The following is an 18499-nucleotide window of genomic DNA, read 5'->3' as shown; positions in this document are numbered from 1 at the left end:
GGAGCTGTTACTTCCTGTAAAGGGATGGAACAGGGACCTGAAATTAGAGAGAGTAACCAAGATAACTGCCTGGAAAGAGATGCCTGATAGGATGGTCTTCAGTAGAGGTACACAGCCAACCCATGGTGACCTGGCAGGAAAGAAGCCAGGGAAATAAATAACACAATTTCATTTTCCTTCAGCCTCCAATCTCTTGCCAGTGCTTTCAACTAGAGACCCACCTCATAGAGCAGAGAGCAGAACGGAAAAGGGTGCAGAGTGAATCCAAACAGAAGCTACCCCGCACAGTAAGGCTCCATTCCTAAGCAGCTAGATTAGGTGATTAAATGATGTCCTCAGGAGTCTGTCTTCTCTCTCCACTCTGCTTTCCTTCGCTGGCTTCATTCTAAAGCAAGTTCCTACCATCTGCAACACAGATGCCTCCAGTAGCTCTAGAGTTATAGTGTGCTTAGTTTGCAATTTCAGATAAAATATTAAGTATTTTCCAGGTGCTGTGGAAAGCTCCTTAGATAACATTAACTCAGTTAATCCTCATAATAATCCTGTAAGGGAGCTACCATCTCTTTAGAAAAGAAGAAACTGACATAAGTTGAAATTTACATTCAGGTAGTTAGCTCTAGAGTCTGTGCTTTTAACTAATGCACCATATTGATTTAAAAAAAAAAAAAAAACAACCCCTATCTCCTACAGCATTCATATCACTTATCAAAAAGGATGCTGGGTCATGTGCTCATCCTTGGATCAATCACTGGGCATTTTGCTTGCTAAACTGGGTCACAGGTCCACATGACTGCCAACAATTTCTCCCTAAAAAAAGATGTCAGGCAAATGTGAAAAGCAACAGATGTCCTTCACAGGCAGTATGGACTTAACGAAATAACCCTAGGGACTGAAGCCACAATTCCAGTTCTGCCTGTGTTTGCCACAAACCTCCAGCAAATTATCTATGACTTCATTTTCAGCAAGGAGATTCTGACCCATCCTACCTTCAAATGTGGTAGTGGGTACAGAAGGAAAAATATGAAGATCCCTAAACAAATATCTAATTGTATCTAATTACACAGATATAAATATAAAGTATTACATTAAAATACAGTAATAAAATTGAGATATGACAAACTTAAGCAAATAACTTCTGTAATGAGTTTTTCAGTCAACACGATCTCTGAAAATTCCTTTAGAAATAACTCCCTTTAAAAAAATAGATAAATGAATGAAGTCTTATTTTCAAGTGGTCTTACAGACACTATACATTAATATTTCCTAAGAAACGAAGTACAATTATAGGTTTATTGATTTTTAGCAAAATAAAACGACATAAGTAGCTTCTTAAAAACTAATGGATAAGTTTTCTTGTTTCTTTGTCTCCAGAGCATTTGGCATTCTTTATCAACTGGTACATAAAAGAGTAGAAAAATAAGAGATTGTCATATTGTCCTTGGTATTTCTCTTTTAATATATCGGTATGGTAGTCTACCAGAAAATAGTAAATGGCTTCAATTGTGGAAAGGAAGGTATCTGGCTTTCCTTTTTGATGGCGCCAAAAGCAAGTTTTTCTTGTTTTCAACTCAACTTGTAACAATCCTGCCAAAAACAAATAAAAAAAGTATAAATATTTCTTCTTAACCACAGAGTCTGGCACAATAATGATAATTTAAAAAACGATTTTTTTGTGTGTCGATGAGTTCCTTCAATCCCAATTCCAAATAAGATATTTTCCTAAATGCATTAAGGTATATACAGAAGCAATATAAAACACAGAACAAAATCTTATACATGACAGTTACTTGTCTATAAATCTTAGAACTTACAACCATGAGTTAAAAGTAGTTAACAATTAAGATGTTCACCTCTTTCTATCTTCTTTTTCTAGTGTCTTTTTTTTATTTTTTTTATTTTAACCAGTGACAGGACTAAATTCACCAATATTCAGATCCTGGGATCAAGCCCCATGTCGGGCTCCCTGTTTGGCAGGGAGTCTGCTTCACCCTCTGCCCCTCACCCTGCTTGTGCTCTCTCTCTCTCATTCACTCTCTCTCAAATAAATAAATAAATTCTTAAAAAAAAAATAAAGCAGCCATTAAAAAGGGGCAGATCATTTATAAAAGAAAGGTAATCAGAATGACAGGAGACTTTTCACTAGCAATAATAGAGTACTGAAGACTATGGAATAAAATCTCCAAAGTGTTAAAAGAAAAAACTAACAACTTAAAAGTGTGTACCCAGCAGAACTATATATTAAGAACAGGAGTGAAAACATTAGTACAGAAATAAAAATTGAACATATGCCAACAGGAGACCAAATGAAAAGAATTTCTAAGGAATGTATTTCAGCAAAGACAGTCTGGGTTAAAAGAATGGTCAGCAAAGAAAACGATAAACATCTATGCAAATCCAAATAAATGCTGCCTGAATGAAACAAAAACAGTAATATCTAATTTGTGGGCTGAAGATAAAGGACAGAACAAAAATAATGAAGAAAAAAACAGCAACTTGGTGAACTAGGAGAGAACTGAATCAAACTTAAGTGTAGTAAATCCTTAGAGTGTTCAAAAGGAGAGGTAAAAATACTGACTTTGAATTCTTCTAAGTCACATGTACACAGTCCAGTTTTCTAAAAGAACCAAAATAGGAATATTAAAGAATGAAATAAGAAAAAAAAATTTAACTCGATTGATCAAAGAAAAGAAAAAAAAAGTAAAAAACAGGACAAACAAATAAAATTTTAGATGGTAGAAATATAACCAAAAATATCAATACTCATAGCAAATAGGAATAGATGAAACCTGCCATGTAAAAAGAGATTCTCAGATTGAAACACAAGGATGACTTCTACAGGGCTTCTGCTCAATGCACTGGAGGTCTTAGCTGACATAGTTAATAAAAACAATAAATTAATCAGATGTATAATAACTGAAAAGGAAGAAACACAATTGACTTTATTTACACAGAAAATACTTTTAAAATCTACAAATTTTTAAAAATATATTATCTTAGGGTAGAGAGGATATAAACAAGACACAAAAAGTGTTCAACATGAAAGACTGATAAATTCTACATGAAGAACTTCTGTTCCTCAAAAGATACAATAAAGAAATTTAAAAGATGAGTCATAAACTGCAAGATGATATTTCAAAATATTACTATCTATATTCTAGTAGACATGAGGAATTCCTACAAATCAATAAAAAAAAAAAAACCACTAGAAAAATGCACATAGGGATTTCACAGCATAGGACATGTGTGACCAAGTAGGTGAACAAAATGCTGTTCAATCCAATTATTAACTAAGGAAAAGGCACATTGTGATCACAATGTGACCCCACTTTATATCCACTATATTGGCAAAAATCAAACATTTGACAATACCAAGGTAGGAGGCATCATGGATCAACAGGGAGTCTTACACATTAATGACAGGTGTGTAAGTTTATATACCCACACTTTGGAAGACTATTGGGATTATCTTGTAGAAGTGAGCATTCTCATATGCAACAACCCAACAATTTCACATTTCAGTATGTTTCCTTAAGGAACCTTGCTCATGCATATATGTTCATAGGTGCACTATTTGTAAGAGCAAAAACTATAAACAACTCAAGTGTTTCATCAGCAGGAGACAGGATCAACTGTAGTATATTCACGCAGTCAGACAAAACACAGCAGTAAAAATGTAAACTATAGCTAATCGTGTAACAACATGGACAAACCTTAGAAACAAAACAGTGACTTTAGATTTCAGGTACCCAGGAATACAATATGCAGGTCAAAATAAAGCAAACTAAATTATATAAAGATTCTGAAAATAGATGTATATAATAAAACACAAAAGGAATGATAAAAACATAATTCAGGAAAACAGGTAACTGTTGGTGGGGGGAGAAGCGGAGTGGTAGAGGTGAGAACACAGGTAGATAAGTTATGATACAATTCTGGTGCTTGGGTTCTTAATTATTCATTACCTCACTATGTGCTATAACATTATATTATATATATTCTTTTACATGTATCATAATTTAGTTTAAAAAGTAATATAAAAAACACCTTTGCCTATTTATGGCAGAACTGAGCTAGAAGTCAGGTCCTGGTCCTATTCTTTCCATTAGGCTTACAACACAAATCTAATCATGTCAATGTCTGGCATTAAATTCTCTAATACTGCCACAGCACCTGTGGAAAAAAGATCAAATTCCCAGGCATGATATTCAAGGGCGTTCATAATTTGTATTTCTTCAGTTGCTTCTTCTACCATTCTCACAGTACATACGCATTCTACACCATAATCAACTTTTTCAGTCTCCTGAATGCAAAATGATGTTTTTATATTTTTGTGTATATGCTATTCGCCTTGTCTGAAATGCCCAACTCTTAGCCCTTTATCCATCAAGATTTCAACAGAAACAGTTAATCCATTCAGGGACAACCTGAATGGGCAGAGCAGGGTTGTGTCTCCTCAATGCTACCACCGTACCCAAAACTTACTGAATTTTCTTACCTGCTTACCTGCCTGCCTCCCACAACAGATTACATGGCAGACAATGTCTACTGTCTTCTCAATATTCATTTCCCCCTTCTCTCAATATTAACAAAACAATCCTGTTCAGTGTGGCACGTGTGCAGCTAAAAACAATTTCCCAGCTTTATGTACGCCAGAGTGGTCATGTGACCATTCTGGCCAAACAAAGAAAAAATGAAATCTCCTAGGTGGAAATTCCAAGAAAGCTACTATTATTATTACTATATTTATTTTTTAATGCAAGAGCCAGACTCAATGGGCATGTACATATTGACCTTTGTCCTTTGTCTTGCCTGGAATATACATGGGATGTCTTGGGACCTGGCGGCTATCTTACAAGTATGAGAGTGAAAGTGATGGAGGCAGAAAACAGAATGAGTCTGAGTCCTTACAGGCATTGTGAAGTCCTTGTAACAGCTTTGGACTACCCATTTCTGGACTTGAACCTGTAAAAAGTAAACCCACTACTTGTTTTCAGATTCTGTCTGGGTTTCTGTTTCATGCGGTGAGACACAACCCTAACTAACAGCCACTGTTATCAACTGGAAGATAGCGATATTGTTTTATTCTCCTTCATATCCCCCAGTCTAGAACACCACCTGTCCAGGAACAGGTATTCAACAAATATTACTGAATAAATGGACAAATTGCAAAAGCTTGAAAGTATTCTATCTAGGTATTTTGAAAATATTCCAATTTGAGTAATTTTGATTCAAAGATACACAAAAAGTTTTAACAACCCAAACCAGACCCTTTTGAACTTTTTGTATTGTTAATTATATCCAAGAAGTAAAGGCAGACATTTGAAAATATTTCAAGTAATTAGTATAATTAAAATCTTAACATAGGACTTGACAGCACATGCAATTTCTAAAAAAAAAACAGAGTAACTATTAAATGGTCCTGGTTTCTAATACACCTAATATGTTCTAAAATGTTAAAAATAAAAATCAAGATTTACTGATTATTTCCACTAATCCATCCTGTTTGAAACATTTGCTTGCAAGTATATAGAACCTTTTAAAACACACTGAAATACATAGGCACGGGATTTATTTTTTAAAATTCAACATATACATTAAAAAATTCTTTTGCTAGCATTTCTGGCTGTCAGTAACTTTACGATGAATTCAGCAAATTTCTTTAACAGAACTGTAAAGCAGATAATTATAAATGGTTTTCTCTTCAAAATTATTGCCTGAATTTCTTCAACTGAAGAGTGAGAATAAAAATCTTGAGCCATTGTCGTACTGCTCCTGGGAGGACTAAACGAGGCAGTATATGATACTGCATTCACAAACGCCAAGTACAGTTCAGGCAATGCTTTTAATCTGAAAAAAGCAGTCACTTTAAACATCGTTTCAATATAGTCAAAATGAAGGGAGAGAGCTGGCTAATTTTTAAAACTAATTACAATATAAATTCATTTTTATCATTTGGACTGCCTCCATAACAAAAAGAGACCATCCTTCCCCACCACATCCTCCCAAGGCTTCCTATAGTGAATCTTCAAGAATGTTATGTCCCCTCTTCACTTGTACGTTCACATTTAATGATTAAACTACACAGTCAACCTTCAAATGTTTTATTTCAACAGCAGTAAAACATTCAGAGCTATTTCTCTGTAAAATGTGGCAAAACACATTAAGGGGATTCTTAACCTCAGCATTCCTAAGATAACAGAAACAATTTCCAATACATTACATTTGAGAGTTTTATCTGAGGTTTAGAGCTGATTTGTTTAGCTTAATCCCATTAAAATGTTTTAAAACCTGAAGACAATGATTTATAGCAAACATGGGTTGTTTCTTGAGGAAAGAACTTGGTTTATCTGGAACCTGGTATATCACATACACAGAGACTATAAATATGTGCAGAGCCCCAAATATTCCCTATGGTGCAATAAGGAGCCAGGAGGGGTAGGGGTTGAGGTAGGACATGCAGAAAAGACTGAATCTGTTTATTTCATGACTTTGAAGGAATTAAGAAATCCCTTCTAAAAATTTTCATGTAGCACAGAATTGAAATACATGATACTTACTATGTAATCTGGGAAGGAATAACAGAAATATTTCCAAATCTGATTTTAAGCCTTAAGCTCAAATATGAACACTCTGAAAACAGATTTTGAATTGTGCCTCAATAATTCCTTTTACAGTTTTTTCTACTGTTCTCACTCGTGTCCTTTCATTTGATGCTTTCAATTACCATTTATGGTAATTATAAAGAGAGCGGCTCAGAAAAATCTTCAAACTAAGGAATAAGTTGGTGCTGTAACCATCCAAGGTAATATTGGCAGGTAGTACTCCAAAGAGCAGGGCCTTAGGGTTCCCCGTTTCTATTAAACATCAGTCAAAGGTTCTTCCAGGTATTATGCTCTATAGTTTCTCTCTCCCTCTCCCTCCCACATTCCTTGTCCCCCACTGTCTCTCTCTCTCTCTCTCTCACACACACACACACACTCTTTCTCTGTCTCTTTCTGCCTATCTTCCTCACATACAAACACACACAAGATACAAACACACACAAGACTAGAATGACAAGGCAATCTTACTAACATGTATGTTGACCTCAGAGTTATGAACTATGTAAATTAAACTAAATCTAGTACTGTCACTAACTTTAGTTTGGGATTACTTACCATAAGTTAAACTCCAAAAAGTGTCATAAACTTTCTTTTCTAGTTGAAGTGCATTTTTAACAATAGCCTGCAAAAAGCTCTTTGGCAACTGCCGAAAACCAACTGGGTAGCTCTCTTGCCTTCTAATCATACGTGGTATACATACAAGGCCATCAAGAGCTGGAAATAAATCTAACATTTTTAGAGAAACTACTGAAAAAGCCTGAAGAACTGAGTAAGGTACAAGTAAACAAGAGAGGTAACATGAGTTTCTGTTCTTCATATTACTAGTTGTGCTAATTGGGCAAACAAAGCAACTCTTTTAAACCATTTTATTAGAAACTGAACTTTTCACTCTAAGAGAAAGAGTACAAAGGTAAAACAAAAGAAAGAAAATCCCTGTAATGTTCAATCTTGGAATTCGAACTATCCATGTGAACTCATGATATATATATTTTCCTTGGCTCTATGCACTGAAGCAATGACATCCAAATTGTAATAAATTTACCAGATCTTGGTTTCTAATATCACTCCCCCTTAAAAAGAACCCACAGCTCTATGCAAATTATGATTTGCATAATCACTGGTTCTATATCTGGGAGAGGAAAAAAGTACAAGTGAACTTGGGACATCCTGTTGTACCAGAAAGACTAATGAGGCCATGACACAGAGGACATGAAGGGCTCCCACTGGCAAAATTTGAGACAATTTGGACATGAAAAAGAATACAATCACAATATATTACATATGATGAACTAAAAGGAAATCTATAAACCCATACTGACCTCAAAAAGAGGACGGAGGAGAGAGAAAAAAAAAAAGAAGGGGGGAGAAGAGCTCTTTACATAAGAATACCAGCTAACAAATATAAAAGACATAATACATTAAGATGTCATCATTTTGCAATCCTCAGTGTATTTGCTGACTTGGGCAAATCATCAATGAATACTAAAACCACTCAGTGAAAAGCAGCTGGGAAATAGATAGTTCATAGTCTCGAGGCATCACCCCAAAGATTACTACTAGTTTCAAAGAAGAAATGAACTTTTATAATAGAGAGATCTGGCAATCATCACTTTAATCAAATAATTAAAGTTATTACCAATAATGGAACTTTTATTATATGCCTCCTGATTTGATGCAGAAAGTATACAACTTGACCTATGAATAGGGTCATCATATAATTTATCAGCTAAATAGCATCATTTCTGAGAGTGAAAGGGAATGCTATGAATAATTATATCAAAACAACAGGTATAAACAGGAATTGTCATGGACAACCCTAGATTGATCCTTATCTCTAAGTATTCTTACAAAAACACTAACCTGAATCTAATTATGATGAAGCATTCAGACAACTGACCTGTCCTCTTCACACAAGTCTAAGTCAACGAACACAAAAACAGGGGACTGCTCCACATTAAAAGAGACCGAAGAGGTAGAGTAACTACATGGAATGTGAGTCTCCATGCTGCATCAGAAGAAAAAAGCTACAAAAGATATTTTTGGATCAATTAGGGAAATGTAAATATGAACCGTATTAGATATTAGAACTTTTGTTAATTTTCCCAGAGTGATAATGGTATTGCGATTATGCAGTTATTCTTAAAAGATGTAGAGTTATGTATTTAAGGGTGAAATATTACAAAGCCTGCAACTTACTTTCAAGTGGTTCAACCAAAAATGTATATAATATCTAAGTACACACACACATATAATAGTGAAATAAAACAAATGTGGAAAAATGCCTGGGTATTTGATGCAATTCTTCCAATATATCTGCATGTTTGAAGTATTTGAAATGAAAACTGGGGGAAGGAACAATACACAAAAATTTTGCTCTTTTACCTTGAAGTCTCTCATCAGTGAATATTTTGTTTGTTTGGTTCCAGGTGCTATCTATAAATATAATTTTTTTCAGTGTCGTGTCTTGGCCCTTGCTGTCATTCAAATCCTGTTCTTCAGTTTTCTTGCGTTTAATGAATGGCTTGTCAGGGTCATCATTTTTGTCTTTAACATTATTTTGAATCCTTTTTTGCAGATGAAAAGAAATATCTTTTATTGAGACAGACTTAGGTCCAGGAAAAACAAGTGCAACCTAAAGCAAAGAAACTTAAGTTAGCAGTGTGCCGTTATGATCTTCAAAACGAATAAATTCTGACACTTTTTCCCAGTTTTTTGAGATCTACTACTTTTCAACAAGAGCAATAATATATCACCAATGTGACAATTTCAACTATGTGAAAATCAATTTAGACTGTAGAAATGATCAAAGGAAGGCCTCTGAGCAGCCAAAAGATGTTACAAAGGCCATATTTTAAAACTCTTAATTCGGTGATAATTCTTGAAAATCCTTCTAATTCAGACTTTCTTTTCTTCTTTTGGAGAAATTCCACCAATGTTTATAATACTGTTTTTTAGTTTGTATCAAATTAGACCATCTAAATGTAGTTATCGGCAGGAAAGCGGAGAAGAGAGAAAGTAAAAGCAGGCACAGTAATATTGGCAAAGAGTAAAAGCCTGAAGAAATAACGCAGAACAACTATAAAAAGTGGGAAGACAAAATTCAAAAAAAGCCTTAACAATCTAAGATCATTTGATCTTCGAAGATACCAATGAAGTATATAAATTGTATATTGCTTAGTGTTACATAAAGATAATCCTAGGTCATTAAGAAAAATATCAAATTATGTTCAAGTAAGTTCAGAAAGGCAATGGAATTTAAAACTCTTTTAGGTTCAATGAGAAGAGTTGTAAAAAATAAGCTGCCTACTTCATGGTCTTTTTCTTCATATTCTGGAATACAAGGATATGTGTAAATATTTACAAATTCAGGTGCTAATAGTTTTGCATGTATAGCAGTACTTTTGCCATCTGTTTCATTTGGATGTTTAATGATATCAATCTTCAGTGGAAGCTAAAATTAAAAAAAGAGACAAATGAACACGACAAATGTAACAATTCTAATTTTTATGTTAATAAAAATGATCTTTAAAGCTTAACAAGCTCACACTAAGTTCCTATAAATATGATTTGAAAGGCATACTTTTCTAAAGCAGAATACTAGGAATGCTAAGAGTCATAAAGCAAACCTAGATTTCTTCCTCGATATTGTTTATCATGTAACAGAACAATTATTTCCAACTTATTTAACATAGAATCTGTTCTTAAAGTTTCAAGGCCATTTTCATTTAAGCTACACAGGCATTGAGACCAATTCTTTGCATTTCAGCAAAGAACATTTTTTATAATTCCTATAAACTTTAGGATTGTTAATTTTATGACATAATAAAAGGAAATATAAGTTTGGGCAAAAACTTCACATCTAAAATTCAAGTCGAAATTTTATTCCCTATACATCCTTTGAGATCTAAGGTATTACCCTTGAAAGGGTTCACCCTTTGTCGTGAACATCACGATTCTCATCAGTGGCCCTTAACAGCACAAATGAAATAATTATCAACTGGAAAAGTAACAGGTCTAGGAGGCGCACACTTTATATAAAAATTAACTCTCTTCAAAATCATTTGTCTATTTTCCTTAAAGTTTCATTATGTTATGAATTACATTCTGCCTCTTTGCAAAAATAATGTTCTCTTGCATTTTTGAGTTAGATTTTTCTATTATTTCACTGACTTATTTTAGTTTTCTGTATAATGCTTGCACAAATGCTGTAGTCAGCCATGATTATGAAAATGAAAGCTGAGTCATATCCCCCCCCAAATATATATGAGAAACTCTGAGATGGATTCCTCACTGCAGATTATAAATGACTTATATATTATTACAAACACGCTTCCAGCTCCCACTACACCCATAATAGGCAGGATTCTAGGTATTTACCCTGGGGCAAACTAAATTTACCCTGGAGTACAAAACTATTTTTGTTTTTTTAAAACAGCTTTAATAGATAAAATTGATATAATAAACTCCACATATTTAAAGTGTACAATATAATGAATTTTAACACCCTTGAACTCATCACCATAATTAAGACCCTGAACATTTCTGTCACCCCCAAAAGCCTTCCTATGCCTCCCTCCTTCCACTTTCCCCATCAACTACCACCCACAGTCCTTAGGCAATGATTGATCTGCTATCACTATAGGTTAGTTTGCGTTTTGTAGGATTTCAAATAAATGAAATCATATGGTATGTACTCTTTTCATCTGACTTCTTTCACTCGGAATAATTATTCTGAGATTCATCCATATTGTTGTGTGTATCATTAATTCCAGAGCTGTTTTTTTAAGGAGCAGCTGCTGCATGTTACTGAATGATCCCAATTGCATATACTTTATCTTTCTGGATGATTGTGTGGAAAAAGGATGGTATATGTCCCAGAAGGGCCATAAATATGTATCCCAAATAGTTTTCACTCTAGGGTTTCAAACCCCGTATCTCCTTCCCGCCCCACTTATGCCTAGTGACCCGTTAGGGCCAACGGCTTTAAATCATCAAACCAACTTCTAGTTATAGAAAATTTACCATTTAAGTAGGCAGTTCACAAATGAATTTACATCAGTCTACTTCTGGCTGAACTCTACATCAGAATTTCCTCATGATGCTCAGTCTCAGTTGACACTACATTCCCTTTCCCCAGGGTCTCTCAGTCCCAGGTCAGCATTATCTTAGCCCAGGGAAGATAGGAAAGAAGAAAAAGAAAGCACATCATGACAAAGTATTCTATTACTAATAAAACTGACTTTCTTACATGGCTGATGAGTAGAACTGAAAGTTCCAAAGACGACCATCAACATTTCTCATCAGCTGGCTATGCCTGAAGGGTATCATTTATACCAAGGACACAGGACTGAGTGTTATTCACGTATTTAAACGTCACATACCTTGTCTACTATGGACTAAATCCTACAAGTATAAGACAATTATGCACAATTTGTGCTCAAGAAGTATTCCTGGGACCCAGTCTAGCTACTTTAGTTCTCCCTGAGCAAGCCTGAAATTTCTGACACTAGGAAACAAAAGCACAGACACAGATCAAATCACGGAAACATATGCTTGTGCTCGAGTTCACACATTTTAAAGGAAGATACTTCCTAAATAATGACAGGGTACAGAGTAACACCAGAAGCGTTGACCAGACACAGTTCAAGTAGAGACGTTCTGTTTTTAAACATAAAGAACATCAATCTGTTCTCTAACACTTTTATTTCCTAGAAGAGATTTACCAAACCTATCTGCCCAAATTTATCAAAATGCCATTAGCAGGAAGTGCTAAATCTTTTCCTATGTGACCATTGACTTTCCCAAAGAGAGTCTTTTGAATTTTAGGACTCTAAAAAAGATGAAGCTTTCTTTGACCTTGTGTTTTGTTTTGTTTTGTTTTGCTTTTTTGCTCCTCTTTTAAAAAATACCAAGAGCATCTTTTACCTTTACTCATGCATTTTTCATGACATTTTTAAAAATCATATTCTGCATGAAAAAATCGATATTTATGAATTTATTCCACAGATTAAAATTTAAAGCTTGGGAGGCACTTACTCATCATGTAGTCGTCTTCCCTTCCCAAGCAGGCTATCTAAAAGCAAATGCTAAATGATTTGTAAAGATAAAAACTAGAAAAAAATTTTATAGAGCCTTTATACTGAGTTTTATATATGGCCATTAAAATATAAACACTTTTAAAAACTCTGCATGCTCTGGTAGGCCATCTAGAGTTGATCAAACATTTGGCGTGGTGTTTTAAGTCATTTCTATTAAATAGTGGACATTAGATAACTGATTTGGAAAACAATCCTCTATTATTAAATTTCTATGAAAATAAATTTCTATGAAAAGTCAATATTTAAAATACTGACTTTTGTTATTCTGATCTTCAATCCTTTTGAACACACTACATCTTAAGATAAAACTTTTAAAGGAATACTCTATGTGTTTATGATATGAACAGAATAATTGTTTATACTTCAAAAACTGTACTTCGAAATGTAACATTCTTACAAGATAACAGGAAACTTAGAGAAGATTATTTTCCTCAAGCTCTAAGTTTTTCTAAGGTAACTATGAAGATGATTAGATTCCATGCTTATTTTTTCTTGTCCAGTAAACTTTCCAACAGCTTGTAAGGGTGATTTTAGACACTTGAGGAGACCCTGGACTTGCCAAGATGACATATAAGCTAAACTGAATTTCAAGTAACAAAATATAAATATTAAGGTGTTTTACTTCAAATTTAAATAATCTTAAAATCACATTAAATATATTTAAATATAGTTTTCACTTATTTTCTTATTAGTAAGTTCTAATGAGTCCATGTATAGAGTTTAGTCTCTAGTCTAAAATCCTAATAGGCAGCAAATTTTATACATTATTTGATTTACTCCTGAAGTTCATGTCAATGTTAGACAAGTTGACATATATGAAATAAATTCTTTGATTACATAGACATCAAGGTCTACAGACCTTTTACCTATGCAAGAGTAGTCTTGGTAAGCAACAAAATGTATAAGGTAAGCAATCAATTCAAATCAATTTTTAAAAATCTGGCTTGAATCACTATAATTATAATATAGCCCAATGAGTAGGTCTTACTCTTTTTTTTTTTTTAAGTAGGCACCATGCCCAGTATGGAGCCTAACATGGGATTTGAACTCACAACCCTGTGATTGAGACTTGAACTGAAATCAAGAGTCGGACACCCAACCAACTGAGCCACCTGGGTGCCCTAGGTCTTAGTATTTTTAATTTTAGTTTAGTTTTGGTCACTGACATGAGCTCCATCTCCATGTAGGATGGGGCTAAGTCTGTTCTACAAAAGCCCAAGCAAAAATCAACCCTAGTTCCTTTAGGGTACATTTTCTTAAAAAGAAGTCCAAAGCCCTGAGGTAGTTTTTGAAGTTCCTTCAGGCAATCTATACACTTGTCTCTTGTAGTATTCATGTTTATGCCACATTTTTTCCTGTTTTAGATGAATTATAATCATTAAATGAAAAAGTAATTGATTTCATTCAAAACAATACCATTCATCTCAGACCCAAGTGTTTTAGCAGTGTGTGTCTCTTTTTCCAGAGACAAGGAAAAAAAAAATAGGTTTACTAGTCTGTAAGACTAAATTTTCTATTAATATTATTCATTTTCATAATGATGCTATTTATCACACTTATCAATTATATTAGAGCAGGTATATATGAGATGTCTTTTTAAAACTTTTTTTCCTACTTTCAGATAATTAAATTTCTTACCAACCTTCACAAGCGGCATCTGTTCAATAGGTACATTTTCAACTGGGACATAACATGTATAGCAATAGAACATTCTTGAACCACCACATTTGAGACATTTTGATCTTCCACTTTGCTGAGCTTTTTGAAGAACTTCTTGAGATGCTAAGCGTAAGTTTTGAAGAGGATCTTCTGCAGCTATGGAAGTAGTTTGTGAGTGTTGTATTTCTACAAATTTTGAATTATTTTCCTCCTTTTCTTTGAGAAATATAGGTGGATTGAGAGACATTTTTCATTCAAACCAAAGTTTAACATCTATTTCTAAGACATAAATCATAGGTGCACTGCAAAAGATAAAAAAAAAAAAAAAAGTGGGGGAGGGGTGAAATAAAGACAGGAAATATTTTATTCCTTGTCTCCACAAAGAAAATTACTCAATTTAATTCACAACTGCATGCTGTTTTTAGTATTTATTAACAAGTATTAATAAGCTTTTTAAACCACTAAATTAGCACAATTTAAAATACAAAATTAAAAAGCATTAAACTCAGAACAATAAATTACCCTTCTGAGCCATTCCCTTCATAAAAATAAAAAGGTGCTCTCTTAGAAAAACTATTTCAAATGTAAAATTTAGTACCAACAATCCATTTTTCAGTGACTCTTCTTTTGTTTTATATTAGGAATACAGTGTTTTAATGTTTGTATCAGTCAGGAATGTATTCAACCCTCTAGGCTCCGACTTTAAGCTGATGTTATATGACATCAAATCTCAACCTGAATCCTAATGAAAATACAAGGTTCCAGTGAAATCAGTAAAATTAAGTTGGTTATGTTCTAAAAGACATATTCTTCTCCAACTTAAATCACACACACACAAATATAACTAAACATTCATTAAAATAGGACAGACATCTACTACCAATTACAATTTGTAAAATATCACAAGGGGTGAAATATATGCCCAGAAAAATAAAGTGTGATCTTATAAAATTAAAAATTTTACAGAGTAATGTTAATGTCCATTGACTCAAAGACTTCATACCACTTTTTAAAAATATAATTCATTCAGATTCTTCCATTCTAGAGATAAAATAGTAAAATAACTTTCCCATTTAAATATTTTCTTCCAAGAAGAATGATGTCTGTCTAAACTGTTATTCAAATACTCTGTAAGCCCAGTATCTTTTGAGGGAGAAAAGAGACTGGGGCCCTTTTGATTTGATATGCATTCCAAAGCTGTAAAATGAGTCTCTCATTATAAAGCTTATGGCATTGCGGTGTTTAACTATGAGGCCCCAGGCACTGTGAGTACAAACACTGACAGGAGAAATGCTGTGACTGCAACAGGAAACTTTTTTGTGGTATCCCAAATAGAAAGTGAACAAAAAGTCCAGTGGAACATAATACACAACGTAATTTACCAACATGAAGTTAGTGATACTAATTTAATTACTCAAGAGGTTTTTTTTATAAATCCCAGTAAGCTTGAGACCCAAATAAAAATGCAAAGAAAAAAGATGCTTGTCACTGAAGGAAAAATAAAATATACTGGCCAAATTTATTCAAAGTAAATTTACCAAGCTGTCACCTTTTCTTGAGTCTCAGATCCTTCTAAGATCATGTGAGTCTTGGACCTTATCTGCAGAAAATGCATACAGAGACATAATATTTTGTACATAATTTCAGATGGTTTGCAGATCTGTAAGAGTCCAGATCCAGGTAAAGTAATCCTAACTAAGATCAAACTGTAATTCTAAGGACAAGAGCAGTTTTAAAAGTCTGGGAAGAGATCCTATGAGTCTCCACATATCAGAGCTACAACTCTTCTGCCGGACAACCAAAGGTCAGCTGTCACAAGCCAAAAGAGGTCTCATTACTGCACTTAGGAAGGTGGTTAAGTTGCCCCTTAAGTCTTGGTTTGGGTTTGCTCTGGTGTTGCCTGAGGTCCTTACAGAGGCATTTTTAGGTTGTAATAGTTTTGAGTTATCCCATCATGGGACTCATCCTAAAAAAGAAACTGGACTGGACTAATTCAACCTGACTCCACTTTCCTGGCTGTTCTAGTAGCTATTTAAGGGGTTTGCCTATGCCACTGAAGGCCTCAGGCAACAATGGGGCTGAAGTACACAGTTCCTGAGGATGTCATGAAAGTCAATGTGTTTCCTGACATTCAATGGAAAACTACTGATGAGTTTCTCTAGGGCCCTCAAAGTGCACTCTGCCTCAGAAATATTCCCCCCTATTTCACTTGGCTTTCCATCCATAAAGCCAAATAGATATTAGTGAAGTCTTATATAAATGTTTTTCCTGTACAAAAATCAAACAACATAAACACCTATGAGGCAGTGAAAGGGAAATGTTTATGGCTCCTTTCCCTGCCTCACCTATACACTCTCTCTTATGGCTGTGGTGGCCACACAGAAGAGGCCAGAAATAGTAAGTCACGGACAGGTCTCTAAAACCATATGACAAGGGCATCTGTTCTGACCTAGCCAATAGCCTGCCTCAAATGCATACAAATAGTTTGTTGCAAACGATGGTTCACAACCTTCGAAACATACTTATTAACATCAAATTTGTACAGGGAATACAAGTGGAGCTGTGGGAGTTACTTAGAACACATAAAAATAATGTATTCCTAAAGAACTAATAAATATTTTTACCTTGATGGTACATTCATCACTCTGCAACTTAGGTTGAAAACACATTTTTTACTCCCCCTCTACCCTCTTTTCCCAAAAAACCAATTACTCATCAAGTTCCATCAGTTCTACCTTGCATATAATCCTCTATTTGTAGTCTCAAAGTCAGGACTCAGGATGACCTGTGGCAATCTCTTACATCTTTTTATGTTTGCCACTTATTATTGGTTCCACATATTGAGCATGGAAAAAATCTGCTTTAGTCTGGAGTTGCCTTTTAGCGAAGCTATATCCCTCCTAGCAATCAACTCTGCAAGAGCAGAATTCTTTACTGATCTCACATATCTCTCCCGGTGTTTTATGAAGGAGGAATTCAACAATTACTTATTTAATCAAAAACATTCTGAAAAAGAAAACATAAGTATGCATCTCCCTACTGAAGGACCTGACAAACCACCTTTATGGGTCCTCTGCAGCCAGGCACAAGTGGCAGCATGGCAGATCTTTTTTTTTTTTTTTCCCCAAAACAATGATGTTAAAACCTCCAAGGTACAAGTCACTTCCCAATGGAATACTATATAATACTATGTATGGTAGACCAATTCAGTACTGGATAAAACCCACTTCAAATTTTTTTCCTAAAGTATTTTTAAGAACCTGGTCACATAATATACACAGGTCCAACATTCATTTTTTAAAATCCAAGGTGCCACCTTTTCCATACAGGACCAACGCCCCCTACCACATCACCCATCATTTGGTAGGCAGACTGTCTTGCCTTAGTTTTTCATGGTACACTGGGATTCAGACAGAAATAATCCTTAAATGCTGTGGTTTTCACTCAAGCAGAGATTTTATCATCCAGCTCCGTGAATTGGCATCTTAAAGTACTAATATACTTCCTTACTTATCTTACATTCCCAAGAAACAATTTAGACAGAAGAAACAGACTCCCTGGCTTATTATGTAACCAGTATCTTAATATTTTAAATACACTGCATGGCACACTATGTCTGTACTAAGCTTCTCCTTCTGTGATTACCAATCCCCCGCAAACGACTCCAAACACTAAAAAATAAAGAATAGCTTCTAGGGGACTACCTGCCAGAACAGACTTTCCTTAGAGCGGAAACCACTTGAAAATGATTGTTAGGGCAAAGAAAATTTTTGAGGAAAAATCTGGAAGCCTTTTTCCCAAAGGGCCCGCAGGATCCTAAAAAAAGGCAGGCGCTCGAGCACAGGGACCAGGGCCCCGCTCACAGGCGACACCCTGCACGACCTCCACTAGGGCCCGGCCGAGCAGCGTCCTCTTCCTGCAGCCGCACGACTCCGCCCCGACCACTGGTCCGCAGAGGGGCGCGAGACCCGCACCAGGGATCGCAGTGGGACTCAGACCTGCACTGCCCGCGGGTCCTCGCACAGCTCCACGCGTCTTCCGCTCCGCCCGAGCCTGAGGCGCGCGCCCGGCCGAGGTCGCGCTCGAGCGCGGCGGAGCGCTTTCCGGGAGACACAGGAGGGAGGAGCCCGGCCGTTGCTA

At 35.1% G+C, this 18499-nt stretch overlaps 1 protein-coding gene across 8 annotated transcripts; it reads right to left on the bottom strand.

The window, feature by feature from the left end:
• Positions 1-1276: 1276 nt before the first annotated feature.
• Positions 1277-18496, bottom strand: DTWD1 (DTW domain containing 1). 8 transcript variants are annotated; one of them, XM_044391010.3, is made up of 6 exons: positions 18064-18472; positions 15898-15959; positions 14343-14661; positions 9910-10053; positions 8985-9234; positions 1277-1584 (listed from the first exon to the last, which is right to left on the bottom strand). In XM_044391010.3, exons 3-6 carry the CDS (start codon positions 14604-14606, stop codon positions 1337-1339), a joined length of 906 nt encoding a protein of 301 aa, XP_044246945.1. In that variant the 5' UTR covers positions 14607-14661; positions 15898-15959; positions 18064-18472; the 3' UTR covers positions 1277-1336. The 8 variants fall into 8 exon arrangements, with proteins under 8 accessions (XP_044246945.1, XP_057162154.1, XP_044246946.1 ...); XM_057306171.1 differs by having other exon boundaries at positions 15909-15959; XM_044391011.3 differs by having other exon boundaries at positions 18358-18471.
• Positions 18497-18499: the final 3 nt, after the last annotated feature.

This window comes from Ursus arctos, unplaced genomic scaffold (genome assembly GCF_023065955.2).
Source record: "Ursus arctos isolate Adak ecotype North America unplaced genomic scaffold, UrsArc2.0 scaffold_36, whole genome shotgun sequence".
NCBI lineage: Eukaryota > Metazoa > Chordata > Mammalia > Carnivora > Ursidae > Ursus > Ursus arctos.
The sequence above is the reverse complement of the archived record's forward strand: the minus strand, read 5'-3'. Positions and strand labels throughout refer to the sequence as shown.

Coding starts and splice junctions, on each gene's coding strand:
- DTWD1 (XM_026518451.4), bottom strand. CDS start 14,606: ATGTCTCTCAATCCACCTATATTTCTCAAAGAAAAGGAGGAAAATAAT. Junction 10,054..14,342: donor AACAGATGCCGCTTGTGAAG/GTTGGTAAGAAA, acceptor TTTTAATTTTAG/CTTCCACTGAAGATTGATAT. Junction 9,235..9,909: donor ATGAAGAAAAAGACCATGAA/GTAGGCAGCTTA, acceptor TCTTTGCTTTAG/GTTGCACTTGTTTTTCCTGG.